At 45.3% G+C, this 16,331-nt stretch overlaps 1 protein-coding gene across 4 annotated transcripts in view; it reads right to left on the bottom strand.

Moving 5' to 3' along the window:
- FANCC (FA complementation group C) overlaps nucleotides 1-16,331 on the bottom strand; it is a 1,396,321-nt gene that overhangs the window by 871,862 nt on the left and 508,128 nt on the right. The window contains exon 1 of one of the 4 annotated variants that reach the window (XM_086961187.1): nucleotides 15,166-15,220. The exons of the other annotated variants lie outside the window; for them this stretch is intronic. Within the exon in view, the coding sequence (XP_086817313.1) occupies nucleotides 15,166-15,177 (12 nt within the window). The 5' untranslated portion in view covers nucleotides 15,178-15,220. Of the gene's footprint in view, nucleotides 1-15,165; nucleotides 15,221-16,331 lie in introns of those variants that run through there. 4 annotated transcript variants of the gene reach the window in all.

The raw sequence follows: 16,331 nt of genomic DNA, 5'->3' as shown, positions 1-16,331 counted from the left end.
CGGCTCCCTTGGTTACAGGAACAGACCCAGGACAGCTATGTTTGTATCACTGGGCCTCCCACCCATATACAGTGACTCTTGCTGGGCATTTTGGAGCCACCTGATGGTTCCACGACCCCCGCATTCTTGAGTACCCTCAAGACGTGTGGAAAATGACAATGTTAATGCACATAAGCGGCGTTCATTTACTTTCATCATACTCTCACTGTAAGCAGAATGAATACCGTGAAGCGTTGACCGCATCATCTCGCCAGCATAGACCCATGCGCGCACACACACACACAACCATTTTTAGACACCATGGCCTCTCTGCCCATATGTTAAACTCCCGGCACCCCTCCTCCGCGCACTCTGGCTGCCCCCGCTCTCCCCTGCACGGGTCATAAAACTTCTCCTTCTGTGCGACTCTGCCCCTGGGAATCACACCCTGCGCCTGACCAACACCTCCCTTCCTTTTTTGAATACCCCTCCTTTGATGACCCCTTCCACTGAGCCTGACTGTCTGCACGGACCGCTGGTCATCCCTTAGCCTGAGGATACAGTTTATTGCCCGCTACTGTATGCACTCGCCCCTCTTCAAAGGAGCTACTATTGATCATGACCTCCCCACCCCCTGAGATCCGATCAGGCGCACACATTCCAAAGGAATCAGCGGAACACTCTGCTGCATTGTAGTCCCCTCCTATTGTATGGGGGGAGGGGGGGGGGGGGGGGATGAGGACCTCATGCTGTAGCCACTTGTTGGAATAAACCGGAACAGGGGGGGGGGGGGGTACCGGGGATGTCTTTTCCTTGCTTCACAATGTCTTTATTGTAATAAGGAATGTTTATGCATCATCAACTTGTGTATAAAAGACGCAGTCTCAGAGAACTTGTTAGAGCACCTCCCGAAGACACCGTGTTTCGTGTCTGAAATGACAGGCTCTCCTCATGAGTAATAAAACTCTGTTCTTGTGTCCCTGTTTCCAGCGCCCGTCTCTTTGTTTGGTAACTATTCAAGATGGGAACTAAGAGGCGCCTTGCGCCAGCAGCCTGGGCATCGGTAGGAGTATGGGCTGGATTTTCCTCAGACGCTTGAAGGGCATTCCCCTTTGGTGCTTGCAGGCCCCCCACACTCCAGCTCTTCACAGATCCCCACTGTCCATATAGCTGCAGGCCTACTTCTGGACCTAGCCTGTTGATTTACGGGTGATTTGTTTGGGCTCTAGCTGGCACTGTCTGCTTGCCCTGCTGTCCTGGGTCTGTCCCAGGGTATCCCTGCCGACTCCTCATCCCTCAGAGCATCAGATCCAGTCCTTGGAAGGTTTGATTGTCTGTGTTGCCTCTGCTGCCCCCTCGGTGCCAGCAACGTTTCCTACAGGAAGCTGTGGGCCTTGCTGGGACTTTTCGACTATGGCCCACCTGGAAGTACATTGACACTCTGAGGGCCCCTCCGATTTTGAAACTATGGCTGGTGGGTTGTGAATGAGCTCCCCCTCTAAGACTCGGAGTTGGGCATACTCCGACCTTGACAGCCTTCCAACCGCTTAGCTTCTAGGTGCTACCCTGTTGCCGGAGGTCTATGCGGCTCAATGCTCTGCTTCTGGCATTGGGGCCCCTGCTGATGTGTAAGGGGACATCTCTTGACTCCTACACTCGTCAGAGGTCAATTCTTTGCAATGTCCTCTGATAGGACGAAGAAGGATCGCTACCTTAAGGACATTCTCATGAAGCCCACTGGGAGTGACATACGAGACAAGACGCCTATGCTCGCTAAGAATCCCCACGATGAATCGAATGACCTAGATGGCCCAGTAAAAAATTCATTTCTAGAAGCCCTTTGTTGCCTCGCTTCGTGATGACTTATAAGCATCTCTAAGCTGATCTTCATGAAGTTCACAGGGACCTGGAGGAGGTCAGTAACAGAGTGTCTGCTCTAGAAGAATGTGACACGTCCCATGATGAAGAAGTAGAATGGCTCCAACAAGACATTCTCAGGTTGAAGAACCAACACTTCGATCTCCAGGTTCATGCCGAAGATTTAGAAAATTGCTCTAGGCGAAACAATATCCGCATTAAAGTGGTCCCCACTCTGGCTGAAGTATCTGATCTGAGAGAATATGTCAAGGCCTTGTTCCGGCAGATCTTGAGCCCCCAGAGGATACTGAAATCAAAATGGAACAAGTTTATCATGTGGCCAGACCAGAACCGATAAATCACCACCTGCAGATTATCTTAGTCTGTCTGCATGATTTTCAATTGAAAGAGACTATCCTTCATAAGCGATGGGAGGCCCATCCCCTTCAGTTTCGAGAACACACTCCGGTGCTATACCACGATCTGGCAGCTAAAACTATCCAGAAACGTAGAGAATTACGCCCTGTCACTGCCCACCTTAGAGAGGTACTATAAGTAAAACAGTGGTTCTGCCACTCATCAAAGTCAAAAATTATTTTTAAACAGTTAGGTCTCTCCAAATGGATGAGAACAGTCAACAAATGAAAAAGAGCACAATATAACTTATATCCAAACCAAAAATCTGAAAACTCTTAGATTACTTTCACAATATATTTCTTTACCAGTATTTTGAAAAAATAGTGCAAACTTATTTTAGTACATATATTTACATACACACAGAACAGTTCTTCGGAACCACCATTTAGGACTTAAACTGCACAAACATTAAAATATTTACATGTCACAATACATTCCACAAGATACATGGACATATACCACATAGAAAAATTATATCTAAATACAGTGCGAAGTTTTGACACTTGAAAAACTAAAGCGTCGACGTTTCGACCCCTGAACAAAGTGCGATCATATAACCGTCTAGGTAGAATCTTCCTCTGGACTGATTGGAAGATCTGTGTGTGGCCTTAATGGGGCTCCTATTCCTGCACTGTGGTCCTAGTCACGTGCTGACAGTGATCTGGTCACTTCAAAGAATAATCATGTTAGCCATTCCTCCAGCGTCAGGCGCCCGGGGCTCCATGTGGGTATCTTTACAATTCAGAAGGGGAATTCCGAGGGGCCTTCAGCTTCCTCACACGGCCCTTCTGTCAACTAGAAAGGCTCGTTAGTCGCCTTTTCAAACTTGGAAAATGAATCTTCCTTCCTCTCAGAGCGACAGGCAGCCCTCGTCGTCTGTAAACCTTCAGGTTTACAGATGACGAGGGCTGAAGGTTTACAGACGACGACAGGCAGCCCTCGTCGTCTGTAAACTTGAAGGTTTACAGACGACGAGGGCTGCCTGTCGCTCTGAGAGGAAGGAAGGTTCATTTTCCAAGTTTGAAAAGCCGACTAACGAGCCTTTCTAGTCGACAGAAGGGCCGTGTGAGGAGGCAGGAGGCCCCTCGGAATTCCCCTTCTGAATTGTAAAGATACCCACATAGAGCCCCGTGCGCCTGACGCCGGAGGAACGACTCACATGATTATTCTTTGAAGTGACCAGATCACTGTCAGCACGTGACTAGGACCACAGTGCCAGGAATAGGAGCCCCATTAAGGCTACACACAGATCTTCAAGTCAGTCCCGAGGAAGACCCTACCAAGACGGTTATATTATCGCACTTTGTTCAGGGGTCGAAACGTCAACGCTTTAGTTTTTCAAGTGTTGATGATCACCCAGGATAACAAACTAATGATTAATCACTCACTTGGCTGATATTTCTTCTTTTTCTTCAAAACTTCGCACTGTATTTAGATATAATTTTTCTATGTAGTATATGTCCATGTATCTTGTGGAATGTATTGTGACATGTAAATATTTTAATGTTTGTGCACTTTAAGTTCTAGATGTTGGTTCTGAAGAACTGTTCTGTGTGTATGTAAATATACATACCAAAATAAGTTTGCACTATTTTTTCAAAATACTGATAAAAAAATAAATATATTGTGAAAGTAATCTAAGAGTTTTCAGATTTTTGGTTTGGATACAAGTTATATTGTGCTCTTTTTCATTTGTTGACTGTTCTCATCCATTTGGAGAGACCTAACTGTTTAAAAGTAATTTTTGACTTTGATGAGTGGCAGAACCACTGTTTTACTTATAGTATTAACCCCCAGGTTCTGCACTAGACTGGGTTACCCCATTGCTTTGTATCTCACCTTAGAGATGTGGCATATCATAATCTTGGGCACACCCCTTCCAGATCATTTTTTGCCATGAGGGCAAATTGTATCAACTGTATGTCTCAGTTAGAGATTTAAGTGTCCTTGGTATCACAGATTCATTCACACACTCTGGCTCTCTCTTGCCCTTTATGCTGGAAGCCGCAATCTCAGTTAAACCAAAATCCGGCAAAGACCTAAAACGAAGTGACTCTTATAAACCCATTTCTTTATTGAATATAGATGCTGAACTATTTACTGGTATCTTTGCACATCGCTTAAATCCACCCATGCCGGGTTTAATCGAGGCCTATTGCTGGAGGTTCCTGAAGATTTGTTTTTAACCATCTTTTGATTATTGAAATCAAACAGAACAGTAGCATAACAGTACCATTTATAGATTATTTGTTGTTACTTTGTTACATTGTATGATCGGTTATAATCTTTTCCATATACTTTGCTATGTCGGGTTATGTCTCCTTTCTTTACCCTAGTTCTCTTCCCTGTTGGAGAGGTTGAGTCCAGGCCAGGTTGTCTCCTCTAAGGGGGGCATGCTGGGGTAACATCTGTACTTATTCCATTTGTCCCAAACTTTCCTCCATTTCTTCGGACAACCCCTGCTAATATAAACTACTTTCTCAGCTACCTTACACCAGTACATTTCTTGCTTCCATTCACTTCGGCTCAGTATTTCACCGATCCCATTTACGGACTATATTTCGTTTCGTTACCATCAGTCCCAGATTAACCCAGGTCCGGTCTGCTTGTCCCAGATCAGAGTCTCCACATACATTTAAAATACACCACTATGGAGCTAACGTTAGTGCCACTCCTACAAACCTTGTCATACAGGTTATTATAGGTTCCCAGTATTGTTTGATTCTTTGGAACTCCCACAGCATATGGAAGAATGATCCCTCGTCTCTGCATTCTCTATATCAAAGAGTATCTGGTGTCCTACTCCTTTTTTTAAGTGTGTTGCAAGAAATATATGCTCTGTGAAGACGTTTTAGTGGGATCACTCCGTAGCGGGCGCGAATGGCCACTTCTCCGGGGGATGCCAGGGCTTCCAGCCAGTTCTCCTCTTGTAGATCTGTAATATCTAGTCTCCATTGGTCCCGTAAGCTCGCCAAAGTATCAAGCATGTTATTTATGATTTTCTGATATGTCATAGATATCGCTTTTTGGGTGAGGTGCTCCTCTAGGAGAAGACACTCCAATGGCGAGGAGTCCGGTATTAACTCTCCCTGGGGCACCACCGCTCTTATGGCGTGCTCAATCTGCAAACATCGGAAAAACTCCTTGGGGGTCTAGCTCATTTGATTGTTGCAGTTGCTCAACCGATTTCATGTGTGTGCCTGTGTGTAGGTCTCCCACCTTCGAGATTCCAATCAGGCCCCACTTGTCAAATCCCGCTTTTATCCCCATTGTGCCTAATTGTTGTGAATATCACAGTGGGGTTGCTTTGGTCATTTTATTTTTCCACCCTAGTTTAGCAAGGTTTATATGGCAGACAAGGTTGCTGGAGATTTAAGTTGTTTGTGTTGAGAATGCTCTATATGGTCTGATTTGACTTTAAACCTTTAATGACAACAGTTTGCAGGTTAGGCTACAACACATAAAGCACACTGGTAGGTGGACATTCTAGAATTAAAAGTTTTTAGTAGAATATCTGCCAGGAAAGCGAAATGTAATAGCTCATTGTTTGTCATTCCTGCCCTTGCATTTGAGTGACATCAATGTTGTTGAAGAATCAACACATGGACAGTGGGTGACTTATTCAATTCCAAAAGCAAAAGCAGCATTGAGTAAGGAGAAGCTGAAAGTTTCTGAAGGTGAACATGCGTGTAAGGTGTGATAGAGCTGGTGAAAGCAAGTTAGCTAAGCTGTAACATTGTCTTCAGAATTTAAGGCTGGCAAGTGCTCAGCAAACTGAATAGAGGGATGTGGTATGTGTTGGTACTGTTCTAAGTGGATGGAGATTGTTAGACTTTGCATCTTTTGGCGTGTTTCCCCTGACTTTTTGCTTTCTGACCTCCCGAGTTTGACTCTATTTTTGCTGGTTTAGTGTCTCACAGCTGTTCCGTGTTAAAGCGCAAGTGCTCCTGTTGTAAACTGTCATTATGGATTGGTGATTCCATGATTGGTTATTTGATTTACTAGTCAGTCCCTAGTACAGTACACTGTGTGTGCCCAGGGCCTGTAAATCAAATGCTACTAGTGGGCTTTCAGCATTGATTGTGCCACCCACACAAGCAGCTCTTCACAGGTAACTCAGACCTGCCACTGCAGTGTCTGTGTGCAGTCTAGTACTGCCATGTCGACTTGGCAAGGGCACTCACTTGCCAGCCCCTAACTTTCCCTTTTCTTACATGTGAGTCATCCCTAAGGTAGGCCTAAGGTACCCCTGTAGGCAGGGTGCAGTGTATGAGGAAGGTAGAACATGCCCTGGTGTGTGTGACATGTCCTGACAGTGAAATACTGCCAATTTTGTTTTTCACTACTGAAAGGCTATCTGGCCCATAAGAAAGCATGGGAGTTAATTTGTAACATCTTATAAATATAACTTCCTATTGGGACCAAATAGGAAAATAAAGTTTAGTATACCTGAACTCAAAATCTAAAGATGTAAAGGTGATTTTTACATTATGTGTTTGAAAATACCACTTTTAGAAAGTAGGTATTTTCTTGCTTAGCCAACCTATGTGCCTCTGCTAGGATGTGTATTGACTGTCTGGCTTCGGAGTGACAGGGGCTGGGGATGTGCAGTGTGGCTGACTCAGGGCTGGGCTGAATAGACCTGGGCTGCATTCAGAGTAGTGGGAGACGTTTTCACTAGCACCTGAATAGGCCCAGTCTGCATTTAGAGTAGTGGGAAGAGATTTCCTTGCACCTGAATGGGCCTGGTCTGCTGTAGACAATGCTGTCTCCGCCTTCTGCTGGGAAGCTGGGCCAGAGAGGACCAAACTGGTTTTGACTAAGCACAGACACTCTCTGCCTGAGAGGACAAAGGACTTTGGAGTATAAATATTGGTGCCCAGACCCCAGAACTCTTTTGGAACCAAGAAGACTGCCAAGAAGAAGAGCTGGGGAGGCTGTGAGGAGTGACTACCACTTTGCTGTGTGCTTTGCTGTGCTGGCCTGCAGTGGCAGCTTCTATCTTCGGCAGTGAAAGGACTGGACTGAACTTTCTGCAACTTCCTTTTTGTGAGGTTCTCGAAGGGCTTGAGGTAGAGTTTGCCCCCTGTTCAAGAAGTCCCAGGAACAGCAAAGACTTCAGGTTCTTCTGCCATCAGCATTGGGGACTGTGTGCTTTGTGCTGCAATAGAAGAAAAATATACCCAACGCCGTCTACGACCCCGCTGCCGACTCCGTGTCCTGAAAGCATCGCAGAGGGCACTACGGCACTGCAACCCTGGTCTCACTGATGACGCCACCCGACACAGCCACCGAGCCACTGCTTGCACTGTGAACCTGTGGGCACCGCACTTTGCACCTCCTCGCTTCATGACGCTGCCTTGGTATCCCCGACGTAGCCGCTCCACGAAGACATTGACGTCGCTGCTTGCACCGTGGTTCAAGGGCACCGCTCATAAGTTACACGACACACCATCCTCATTCCGCACCGCAGCTTTGGCCCTCCGATGCCGGCTCCATCGACTCCCGTCCGTCAGCCAACGACAGCGCTTCAGCAACGACGACGCTGCTTGCACCGTGACCTGCCAGCACTGCGACGGGCACCGCAGCCCTGGTCTCACCAACATCGCTGGGAGACAGTCACCGAGCTGCTGCCTGCACTGTGACCTGAGGGCACCACACGTCTGCACTTCGCACTGCAGCCCCGATGACTGTTGACTCGGCGCTCCCGACTTCAACCACGAGGAGTTTGATCTGCGACGCAAGTGACTTCAAGGGCCTGACAACTTCTGCACCGACCTTCGGAATAGCCCCCTGCGGAAGCCAGCCTTACGGGGCTCATCGAGAGGTTGCTGACACCCTCCATTTCTAAAGGTACTGTTTTGTGGGTCTTCCCGACATCATAGCTGGCCTGCGACGCCACAGTCAGCAAGTACGGTTTGGATTTGTTGTTCACAATACCGTGATAGCCCCAGAAGGAGCTATCCACTTCAAGGAACTGTATTTCAAGTCTATTTTGATTACTGAAGGTTTCTGAGAACTGTTTGGTGAATTTTTATTGTTTTTGATCTTGTTACAGATATATTAAAATATTGGATATTTTTCTAAACTGGTGTGGTGTCCTTTTGTAGTACTTTCACTGTATTACTGTTGGTTATGTGCAAATGCTTTACATGCTGCCTCTCAGATAAGCCTGACTGCTCGTGCCAAGCTACCAAGGGGGTGAGCAGGGGTTATTTTAGGAGTGTATCCCCCTTACCCGGACTAGGATGAAGGGTCCCTACTTGGACAAAGGTGCAAACCTTTGCCAACTAGAGACCGCCATTTCTGACAGAAATGCGTCCACCAGAGTAATGAAAAACTGTATTGATTATATTTTCTGTCATGAAGTAAGGTGTAAAGATCTAGTCACAGGCAATGAATGTAGTGAAGTTTTGCCCCCACGGAAAGTTGGCAATCTTCAAATCAAAATAATTGGAACACTACCCACTAGAACTATATCATCTAGTGAAACTGCTGTACTGACTGCTGGAAGTATGGTAGTCAATACAAGGACGGAAGTAGGGGTTCTCTGCCTCTGCAAGTACACATAAATCACATACAGGGAATATATTTTCTGAATACTGAGGAGGAGTTTCTACTTTGCTTTCTAAATACTGTGTACCTTGATCGATCACTAGTGGGTCGTGCTTTGTTGTACACATCAGAGAATCCCAAAGTTGAGGCTTCAAGAACATAATTCAAGAACATAGGCAGACTTTCATAGCATGCTGCAAGAGAAGATTAAGCATTTCTTTGAAGCTAATGTGGGGCTGGTCAATGATGTGGCAAACGTTGTGAGGCATATAAAACATGAGGGAGTGGTGTTCCATAACTCATAACTACTACTTGGGAGTGGGAAGCCTGGTGAGGAATGTGAATGAATTGTATGAACAAACGAGGACCCTGAAAAAGTGATTAGCAAAATAACCACTTCTGAGTAGAAAAAAGGATACAACTTTATTCAATAATGTGGAAGAATAACTTTGGAACTTTACATACTTGAAGTATTATTAATACACCCCAAGATCTCAACTTGAAGCTCAATTCATTTATCCTAAGGAGTAAACAGATATGTCAGACAAACGCTTTTTGAGACAGATGTATTAGTGAGTGCCCAGCTGAATCCGTGCATTATTATTCTGATCAATACATAGAGAAAGAGACGGGGCACACACTAATTCTACTGGAGGCCTACTTACAAGACGGTAAATAAATCAGACACAAAACCAAAATCCCACAATGAGACTGCCTCCTTGTCTGCCAATATTTTCCCATGGCATTCATACACGGAAGCCTTGCCACTATCACAACTTACATACAGCTACACCTTTATAGTTATCACAAACAACTAAAATGCTTCACTATCTAACCCAATGTGTTCACATAGGGATATGGGTTGTTGAACAAAAATTGATTTAGCATCCTTAAATTTACTCTGCAACAGGATGAATAAGTAAGTTAACGTTTATACTTCTGCTTCAGCGACTTCTAAAACTAAATGAGAACCACAAACACATTTTAATCTTTCTGTACGTTACCTTGTGTACTGAAAGTGTTTTAAGCTGTGAAAGTAAACTATGCAGTCAACCACAGTTTTATTACGTTTTTAAATCAATTTCCTCTTGCTCCGAAAAGCTCAAATGGGAATAGTCGTAAGAAATTGATTATTTATGGATGTGTTAATAAACATAGTACAGAAAATCGAGTGAAAATGTATAGCCTGTTATTATGGCTTATTAACAAGAAGAATCAATTTTGGTATGACATGAAGTGGAGTCTGTAATGTTCATATCAAAGAGTTTTGCTGCATGTAAATGACCCTGATTGGCCAAGAACAATACCTATTTTAAACTGCCTTAATTAACTTTGAATGTAGAAATGTATAAGTCATACATCACTTTAAAAAACCAATTTATTTTGAAAGACTTAATATAATTTCTTTATATTTTATGCCAATTCATTTTCTAGGAGGGGCATGCAAAATTCAGGTGTTTAAGACTGAAATGTTCATAATATGGTATGCGATTCCTAACCAGACAGCTGATCTCAAAATAATCAAAGATCTGTTTGAATATACTTCTCAGCCCAACTGAGAAATCTACTCGCATACATTTCAATGGACCACGAAAATATATTTGTCAACCAAAACATCCCAATTTTAGTTTTTACTTTTTAGGAGTAAAAATGAAACAGCTACATATGATGGTTTAGCAAATGTGGATGAACGCCCAGAGTGATTTGGTTCCTTACAAATAAACTTAGACACGTCCTTCGACTCTGTATATCTGTTTCACTTGAAATGCCCTGGACAGATGGCCGGTTTTCATTTTATTTGGATCTCATAGAGGATCTGAGGCGTGCACCACAGTACTCTACTTATTTTACAAATGTGCTGGGTACCTACTGTTGGAATGTTTGTAACTGTTCTGGATTTCGAATCTAACTGACTGTATATTGTCGATCCTTGCGCAAAGAGGACTCTGGGGAAAGTAAAAGTGAAGTGCTTCTGTGTACTGAGAAGCAATGTTTAGACTGTATTTTAAAACGTACCGCTTTTGTATAGTAGTGTGGAGTATGGTAGGTTTTAGATTCTAAGGTATGTATTGGTTTTATCAGCTGTTGACAAACAATAAAAAAAACAGAGGATGGCCCGCCAAGCAATATCTGTTGCTCGCGAGGAGCGCCCCTATGATTAAGAATGCCGCCAATGTGTTTGTGAGGGGATTGTTTCATTTTAACAGAAAGCCCTAAATGTGAGGCAGGAACGAAGATCCTAAAGAATTCAGTGGTTAGCAGGTGTAAGTACTATATGTGATGTGGAGTGGAATAGGGCCTACTTCTTTGCCTCAGGCCCACCACCTAGGTCAGTGACTACCTGAAAGTACCCTCTCTGTGGATAATATCACTTAATTATAACAGCTATGAGTCAAGGTACCGTTGTAAGATGGTCAAAGCAACCAGCAAGTTAATCTGGTTTTTAAAAGGGAGAGAGAGCAAACTAGTTTAGTCAACGGGATGGTTAATCTAAAGTATGTTCAGGCTTTCCTGCTTGATCTTAATATAGAGATAGAGATGTTTTAAGTGCACCTCTGAGGCACAGTGACTTCAAGTGGGCAGTTACAGCCCAAAAAAAAAAAAACCATCAAGCGGCAATGGGCTGCTGACAGAAATTTACGTGACTCTCAGGGAGTGACTTGCACCAATACTGCAAATGGTTTATAACGATGCTCTTGGGTTTGGAAGTTGCCTTAAGCTGACGAGGGAGGCTTCCAAAGCTCAGAAAAAATAAAACTGTGTGTGCTTCTTGTTTTTGCATTCTCACATGGTCACAAAGATAGTGAAGACACATAGGATGATCATTGTGGACACACAATAAGCATTTTACACTACACACTGGCTATGTACAGAAATGGTGTTCTGCAGGTTGAAACTGACATTCTCTACTCCAAGGGCTTTCATACATTTCTATATGACAGTGCACAACCAATTCATCTTACAGGTAGAGTGGCTTGTTCTCTCTGCTAATATTTGCTTTGCCTCGTGCCTGTTCATGAAAAGATCTGCGGGGATGGGTTCTGCTTATTAGGGGGGCCAGCACGTTTTTCTCGGTTTGCGGAGGATGTACCATTGTATGTGACAAATCCAGAGGGTGGGCCCACAGATGCATGAGTTGTTGGAAGACTTTGGTTTGTCATTATTAGGCTTGTAGGTGAATGGGCTATGACGAAAGGGGATTGGAAGCTCTGCAGGTCCAGGTGTTCAGCAAGGATTACTGATGATTTTGCAAGTTAAAAAGCAAGGTACACGCACACGTGTATGCAACAACTACAGTTAGAAATATAGTTGTATTGGAGACTATTAATAACGTGTGGATAAAATTTCATTTGTCACAGGACTGTGCTGTCAAACATTGTCATCTAGCTACTTAGGCTCGCATCAGTGTTTCACCAGCAATGCTAAGGTCTATCCTGAAGACGCTTCTGTGACTGAGACCACCATCGCAATGCATCAGAAGTTCCAGGGAATGCTACAATTTCCATTCAAACCGGGGAGCTTGGGATTACAAATCTGAAGAAATACTATATAGTGGTGCAGTAGCAGCATGTATTGCCTTGGGGAGAAGGCTGACCAAGAATAACAACAAGGCAGGTCAGGTGCCATTTTACATGTACATTGGTGGAGGAGCATCTCAACGCTAGGCCCATTATAAATGATAAGTACGGTAAAATACAATTAGGCAGTGGGCTACAAGCGCATGTATCTCCCCTCATGGTTGAGTCTTTCCTAAGTAGGATACATGCAGAGAAGACAGGCTGAATACTACAATTTTATGCCAACTAAATGTATATGATTCCTTTATTAGTGTATCTGACTTTTGTGGACAGTCCTCAACATCAGACATAGTCGGTTAGTTTTCAATGATAGGCCCACAGGAGCATGTCAAGTCTGAGTGCAGTTTTGTGCAGTGGTGGTTGAACATCTGGTCAATCAAAGACTGAAACAGTGGAAGACCAGATGAAGGAGCGTGACAGCACTCACTGTGGGGGGCTACAGGGGCTGGGGCAGCAGAGCCAATACTCCGCGAAGAGGGGGGTCTGGTTAAGCTGTTCACAGAGTCGCATTTGTAATGTTAGTGTATTACAAATGTCTTATGAGAGCATATGTCGCACTGTTGCTGTTACATAAAATATGAGCTTCAATTCCCGGGAATGTACGCAATGTGGACAAGGGCATGCAGATGTTTCCCACATGTGGTGCACGTGTCCCCGGACTGGAAATTCTGGTTTCATGTTCAAGTTGGTCTTTACTGGCGGGTTCCTCTTAGCTGTGTCTATTGAAGCAAGCATAGGGTAAGAAAAAAGAGAGTGCAACACTGGACGTAACTACCCTTAGGAATGGTGCGAGCACTGGAAGGACACTGCACTTCACACTTAAGAAGAAAGGGAAGGAAATCAGTACGGAAATGGACGATGCAATGTATACTGCATTGGATACATTCATAAGCGCTGTGAACCTCCGATCTCACTTTTTGCTGCCTTTAGATGAGAAGTATAAACAAAGAACTCAGAAGAACACACCTGTAGCCATACCTTAAACAAAATCTATAAGAACAAAAGGGGATGAGTTACAGTGGGCAATGTCCAAAAGATAGAAAGTCAGCGGGAAGGAGCCGCAAGGGTCCGAATTGGGTGACGGGAATATGTGGAACAAGAGGGTTTTCATTTTTACTGTGGACAGGGGACTGATCAATGATATTGTGCTCTATACATGAACTACGAAGCAGTGGAGATGGTGAGCGCTTCCACCTGGAGATTTTACAATTTTAGGTAGCAATAGCCCCTAAAAGCACAAAGAGCCACTCACAGGCATCTAGTCGTGCTAGACCAATTTGAAAATCACAAATACAGGCCGACCGCAATGGAGCCCTGGCCGGATACACCGACTCGGTTAGTCCCACTGGAAAGGTTACCTTCTCAAAGTCCGGCGAGAAGAGTTTGGTTTGCAGTGGGGGATTCTGTAAGAAGTAGGGAGAGCCTCGCAGATAGTTATCTCTGTAGCAGGAAGAGCAGTCCCAGTGTTACGCACGTTGTCGCTGTAGCACAAAGATCCAGTCAGGCATCGCAGACCGTTGTTGCTGTTGTGTCACACTGGCGGTCAGCGCAGAGTGTCGTTGCTGTAGCATGAAGTGCAGATCTGGTGTTGCCGGTCATCACTAGTGGTCGCTGTAGTGTGAAGAGTCAGGTTTACTGGAGCTTTGCGTTGGTGGTCGTTGCAGACAGCAGAGTCTCGGAGTGAACGAGCCCATTTGCAGTCGTGAAGAGCCCAAAATGTCAAGATGTCTCCTGTTCTTGAAGAAGAGTGCACTCTGAGGCCAGCCAAAGGTCCAGGAACTGAGAAGGCACCTCTTGGTGATCACTGACTCACTCTAGTAGAGGCCAGCAGGGCTCAGGCAGGTCCAGTGCAGCAGGTCTGCTGGGCACTTGCAGAGAGGCCTCTGGAGCTTGTTGTGTCCCTGTGTCCAAGAACAGGATGTCAGCCACCTGACTCATGGAGCCACTCAGGTAGCCTGAGATGAAGGGAGGAGGTGCAGTCTTCCTTTGCAGAGATCAGGGCAGGCCTCAAGCAGCAGGGCAGTTCTCTGGAAAAGATGACAGGCCTCAAAGCAGCAGGACAACCCGAGAGATAAAAGGCCGTCCTCCTTTAGTAATGTCCACAGGTCCATGAGTGTACTGAAGAATGGCTCAAGAGGTCCAATATTTATAACTGGTGCCAGCGTTTGAAGTGGGGAGGATTCCCTATGCTACTATGCTACTCACACACCTGGTTCAGAAAAGCTCTTTCCTCCCATTGTAAAGGCTCCAAGAAGTCTAGGTAACAAAAGTCTAGTGTCAGGTTCCTTTGTATGTGCTGGAGGCAAGCCCTTTAAAATGTCTTTCCCGGCCGCGGTGAGCGCTTTCCCTCTACCTTCACTCTCCCGTCCTCTCTCTTGAAGCTTCCCTGCAACAACCAGCAGCATTTCCCACAGTCACGCAGCGAGTGCCTCAAGTGCTCAAAACCAATCAAGCAGGTTGTAGAACATCGAAGATTGTGGTGCGAGTTTCGATTGGAGAAAGCTACATTTATTGATTGTTTCAGACACACCAGCAGCACGCCCCGTTTGCCAGGGGATCATTCTAACCGAGCAAATGGCCTCGCAGCCTCGGGAGGAGCCGGCCGCATCTCAATTCGTACGCGAGAGATTTGTGACTTTGCTGCTCGCTTTCACCCCACTCAAGGAGGTGCTGTCTTGAAGTGTGTTTAGGGTTTGTAACTTCACCAGGCAGAGACCAGGAGCGACGGACGACTGACATTAGAGAGCCTGCTTGGGCTGTCTGCGAAGGTGAAACTTACCGGCAGCAGCATTTCGGGAGCCGTGAAGGCAACGGCTGGGTGCTACACTTCTCTCCCTTACACCGTAAGGGCAACGGCCAGCGACCTCAGGAGAACTACGATACCCAGCAGCCCTGGGGACCTCTGGCGCACTTGTGACGCTCCTCGGGATGCTGAACTCAAGGTATTGTTACTGACGAGAGTGAGGTCTAGATGGGGTCTAGATGGAGAGACAACGACTTTTTCATTCCCAATTCAGTCTGGCTGGCCTGCAGCAACACATGGAAAAGAATAAGTGGCTTCCCTGGGCTTTGCTTGCTTTCGAATGTAACCTTGCCTTGGACTCTATGGGTCAGTGAAAGGAGGCGGATCTCGGCGGATTTCGGCGCATAGGGACTGCCAGGACCAGCAGCCTGCGCTGTTACACAGCTGAGCCCTCAATCCTTGGATGTACTTGAACTCTGGCATTTATTGTCTATGTATTTTAATTTAATTCTATTTTTAACTATAGTCAGTCATTAATATTTACTTTATTTTATTTACTTGGGCCAATTTTATACTTATTTTTAAAGCAGGTTTTTTCTCTCTAGTTAACACATACCTTTCTTATAACCATTTCCCCTATATTAGCGTGCTTGGTGAGTTTGTATTGGTGAGGGAAATGGGCAAGAACAATCCCCCTACAACTCGCCCTAATATTCAGCAAATGGCTGCTTCAACCTCCCAACTCCCGACCCTTACTGCCATAGATAAAATGTTGCAGAAGACAATAGGGGTTGTAGTCACAGCCATTGAAAATACAGAACGACGCCTATCATTGACACCAGCTACGCCCAACCCTAAGGTACCCACGCCAACTTGTTCCTTGTCACCTGCTAATGAGTCTTTCCCAACAACTAAATCTCCTGATTCTCTGCTGGTGTCCTCCTTTGCTGAGCTTCCTTGTGGGCCAACTGAGCTGGGGGCTAGCCCATGCATTAACTCACCATCAGCTTTGGGCCCGCAGGGGCTTATTAAGGCTCCCAAGCTCTGCCCCAGAAAAAGGGAGCCCAAATCTTATTAAAAAAGTGGTTAGACGGAATATACCAGCTCCTGATATCCCATATGTGGATGCAGGGCCCTCCTTTTCACCAACAACGCCACCGCTGTGGGCCACCCATCTAATAATAGATTTACAAGCGCACATG

The sequence above is a fragment of the Lissotriton vulgaris genome, chromosome 3_1, assembly GCF_964263255.1.
Source record: "Lissotriton vulgaris chromosome 3_1, aLisVul1.2, whole genome shotgun sequence".
Taxonomy (NCBI): Eukaryota; Metazoa; Chordata; class Amphibia; order Caudata; family Salamandridae; genus Lissotriton; species Lissotriton vulgaris.
This window is presented reverse-complemented; position numbering and strand designations above follow the sequence as displayed.